This window comes from Elephantulus edwardii, unplaced genomic scaffold (assembly GCF_000299155.1).
Source record: "Elephantulus edwardii isolate Elephantulus edwardi_28Jun2011 unplaced genomic scaffold, EleEdw1.0 scaffold00015, whole genome shotgun sequence".
In the NCBI taxonomy this organism is placed as follows: Eukaryota; Metazoa; Chordata; class Mammalia; order Macroscelidea; family Macroscelididae; genus Elephantulus; species Elephantulus edwardii.
Genome location: NW_006399765.1, coordinates 18,633,333 through 18,637,293, shown reverse-complemented (window position 1 = coordinate 18,637,293; position 3,961 = coordinate 18,633,333). Strand labels below are relative to the sequence as shown.

Below are 3,961 nucleotides of genomic sequence, written 5' to 3'. Positions count from 1 at the left end.
TTGATTCAGTGACTGGGATAATTGGGATGGGAGTGTCGGAGACAGTGCGATTGGCACAGGACGGAGCGGAGTTTAGGGCTGTTGTACATAGGGTTGCTATGAGTCGCAAGCTACTCGACGGCACATAACAACAACAACAACAAAAGGAAAGTGTTGCTATAATTGTCATTTTTAAGCAGCCATAATATTAATACAGTACCTGTTCTTTCTGTCCTTCTCTGTACAGAAATTTTTTCAGGATGGACAATTTAAAAAGAGTAACTTTCTATTAAAACTTGAAGAATTAAATGACCTGTAAGAGAGAGACTATTTAATGGAGTTTGGCAATTCTTTTTTTGTTTTGTTAGACTTTATTTTCTTAATTTCAATGAATGTTTACAGAGATTTTGGATTTCCAGTCATTTATTGTTGCATTTTTCTCCCTGTCCACCACTCCCCCCCTGCCCCCAGTTCGCTCTTCTCTTTGAAAAGTTCTTTCATTGGTATACAATCCCCCCCCCCCCCCCCGAGTACACTCCACTATGCAACTTTCATGCTAGACTCTTGTCATAAGAGTTTGGCAATTCTTAACTGAAGGATATATAAAAGTTCAATTAAAAAATTTTTTTAATGTATTTGTTTTTGGTTTTTTTCTTTTTTAAAGCTTTTCCACCTACTAGTTTATTTACAAAATTAGAATGCAAATTCTAACAAATCTCCCTTACCCTCCACCCATCAAATTGTACAAACCCCATGATTAATCCTCTTCTCCCCCTGCACATCCACATCTTCTGCTTCCAACCTCTTCCACCCCACTTGGATCCTTGTACTCATTCTGGAAGGCAGTTTGACACTTCCCCAAAAAGCTGAACATAGAAATTCCATATGACCCAGCTATTCCACTACTTGGAATATACCCTGAGAATATGAGAATTGAGGCACAACCTGAGATTTGTACACCATTCTTCATAGCAGTGTTATTCACCACCACAAGAATATGGAAACAGCCCAAATGTCCAACCACAAACGAATGGATTGAGAAATTATGGTACATTCACACAATGGAATACTATGCAGCACGCAGGAACAGTGATTTTATAAATTATTACCTAACTTAGGAAAGACTGGAGAGCATTATGCTGAGTAAACGAATTCAATCCCACAAGGATAAATATTGTATAAAACCATTATTGTAGAACCAGAGCATCTCTTTAAGCTGTTAAAGAGGAAAGAAGTCATTTGAGGACTCAAGTGGGCCTTTCCCGAGCCGTAGTGTTTTCAGTCACTTCATGTAGACATGAAAGCTGGGCAGTGGACAAGGAAGACTGAAAAATGGATGCGGCTAAGTTATGGTAGTAGTGAAGAATTCTTAGTACTCCATTGACTGCCAGAGAAGAAACAGATTGGCTCAGCCGTGACAGGTTTGTGACGCTGGTGCAGGACTGGACAGTGTTGTACGTGGGGTCACTGTGCGTTGGTGCCAACAACATTTCAGGCACAGCAACAGCTGAGGCACACTTGAGTCATCAGGCCTGGGCCCCACCCTGACCTGCGGCCGTCTTGGGGTGTGGGTGAGCTCGCCATGTCTGAGTCAGCTGGGAAAGGTGTTCCTGGGCTGAGAAAGGCCAGAGCCAGCAGCCCTCTCACTGCTGGTGAATGAGCATGGGCCCCATCAGCATGCTGGTCTTTCAGCTGGCCTGTGTGGCCCTGCAGTCAGGCAGCCCCAAAGCCCAGTGGTCACTCCTGAATTTCCTGTTTGTGTCACCAAAAAGAAGACAGTGTCATCTAGTTAACCCTCAGTTTCTTTAGTTGTAAGTGGGTTTAACAGCAGGGAGCTCTGGTGCCTTATTGGTTAGGAGTTGGCACTGCTTAATTCAAAGGAATGGGGTTTGGATCTACTGGATGCGCCCCAGGAGAAAGATGGGGCAGAGAAATCAGGGACCTGCTGGCTTATGTGTCTCTTCTTTTTACTCCTAGATCCGAGAAACAGAAGTCATCAACCCCCTGGACCTGGAAACCCAGTATTTCTCAGGAGCCCTGCCAGATGACGAGGATGTGGGAGGCCCGGGGCAGGAACCTGATGACTTTGAGATGTCGGGCTCTGGAGATCTGGGTATGGAGGGTGTGTGGTGCGCAGGGCACGGGGCTGGAGGGAATGGTGGCCTCTCCGCCTTTAGAATCTGGCCCCACCTTCAGGCTTGGAGCAGGGTTTTCCTATAATCCTCTTCCTTCCCCTCAAAAACCAGGGACACTAAAGGAACTGGATTAACCTTTTCTACCCTTAATCTGCTGGCACAGTGGATCAGGCACTGGCCTGCTAAGGGTTGGTGATTCGAACCCATGAGCTGCTTTGTGTGAGAGAGATGGGACATTGTGCTCCTGTCGATTTACAGCCTTAGAAACTCAAGGCATCAGACCGTCGCTATGATTTGGACTCGACTTGATGGCACTGGCTCAGCGGGTTTCTTTGAGATCCTCCTAGAGCAAGATCCTTACTGATTTTAGCTCTGGGGTTTTGAGCACCGGCTTGAAGTTGGCTCAGTCCCTTCACTTTAATGGCCAGAGGGCATGGTGGGAGTTGGGGGTGGGGTTTCAGGACAGGTTGAGGGTAGTAAAGGTGGGCTGGGAATTCAGTGTGTGTGTTTAATATTCTTTTTCAACACTGAGAGTAGAGAAAGTGATGTTTGCTTCCTTTGGAAAGAAAGTATACCAGTTTGAGAGCCAGTGGTGGCCAGGAGTGGGAACTGGGAGGTGGGGATAGACCACACCTGGGAACTTGTTCTTGTTGGTGTGTGCCATTGAGACCAGACTGACTCATAGCTGACCCGGCAGGTAAATTACATCTTTTTCCCCGAGGAGCAGATGATGGATTTGAACCACTTGCCTTTGAGTTAGCAGTTCAACTACTTATTACTAGAATCAGGGACCCTGTGTTTGTTTTGGTTTTTTTTTAGGGGGTGGGGGTTGATTGTAGGTTTTTCTGTGACTGCTTAGCTCTTGCCAAGAGCTACGGAAGTACTGTTCCCTGTTTCCTGAATTTGAACTTTGGAGTCACACAGTCCTAAGTTTAAATCTCTACTCTGTGTGAGAGCTGGACCTGATATTCCTAATGTGTAAAATGAGAGTGATAATGCTAGTACATTTTTAATTGAGTTAAAGCTTTCAGAACATACCAAAATGGTAAATGTTTTACCATATAATGATTGCAGTTCAGAGCTGTGCATTGTAAACATTATGGCCCCAGGGATCTTGTTAAAAAAATGCAGCTTCTGATTCAGTAGACCCTGAAATTCTACATTTCTAGCCAACATCCAGGCAAACCTGTTGGTCCTTGGCTTTGTATTTTATAGAGCAAGAATGTGGAGTTGATAAACATCTGCCCCTTTACCACTCATAGCTTCTCTCATAAAAAAAACAAACAACACAAAACCAACCAACAATAAAAACCACAAACCGAAACCAACCCATTTCACAGGTGAGGTGACTGGCTAGTTTGGGACAGAAAATCTGCCATGGTTGAAGGGGTCATTATTTGGGGTAACTGACCTAACACAAACTTTCTGACCCTACAGATGACTCAGAAGACCCCAGGATCGCCCCTAAAGTTATCTTGCCTTTGGTAAGTAGCTGCACTGCTGCCTCTGTTTCCTTATTCCTTAAGAATTCCATATGAGGCAGAAGATACAGTCCAGGTGCACGAGTAGGGTGAGGTGGGGTGGAGGGGACTGACCTCTGCTTTTATCTGAGACCTTGGACTCCTTCTGGGGACAATGACAGCTTTTAGGCCAAGGCAGAGATGAGAATCTGGCCTTATCAGTGCTGTTTCTCGGCTCTCCTTATCAGGCTTCATAGATGATATATCTGCCGCCTTCTGCTGCGTATGTCCTCATGTTAGGTAATTCACCTTTGTCTAGTCTCATCGGAATTAAACTGCTTCTCTTTCCTGGTGGTGACATTTTAAAAAAATTTTTTTTTTTTTTTT

General features: G+C 44.6%; 1 protein-coding gene across 1 annotated transcript in view; it reads left to right on the top strand.

The window, feature by feature from the left end:
* SDC4 (syndecan 4) overlaps window positions 1–3,961 on the top strand; it is a 14,334-nt gene that overhangs the window by 3,432 nt on the left and 6,941 nt on the right. Inside the window, exons 3-4 of the mRNA XM_006881730.1 lie at window positions 1,957–2,092; window positions 3,552–3,598. Of these exons, the coding sequence (XP_006881792.1) occupies window positions 1,957–2,092; window positions 3,552–3,598 (183 nt within the window). The remainder of the gene's footprint in view (window positions 1–1,956; window positions 2,093–3,551; window positions 3,599–3,961) is intronic.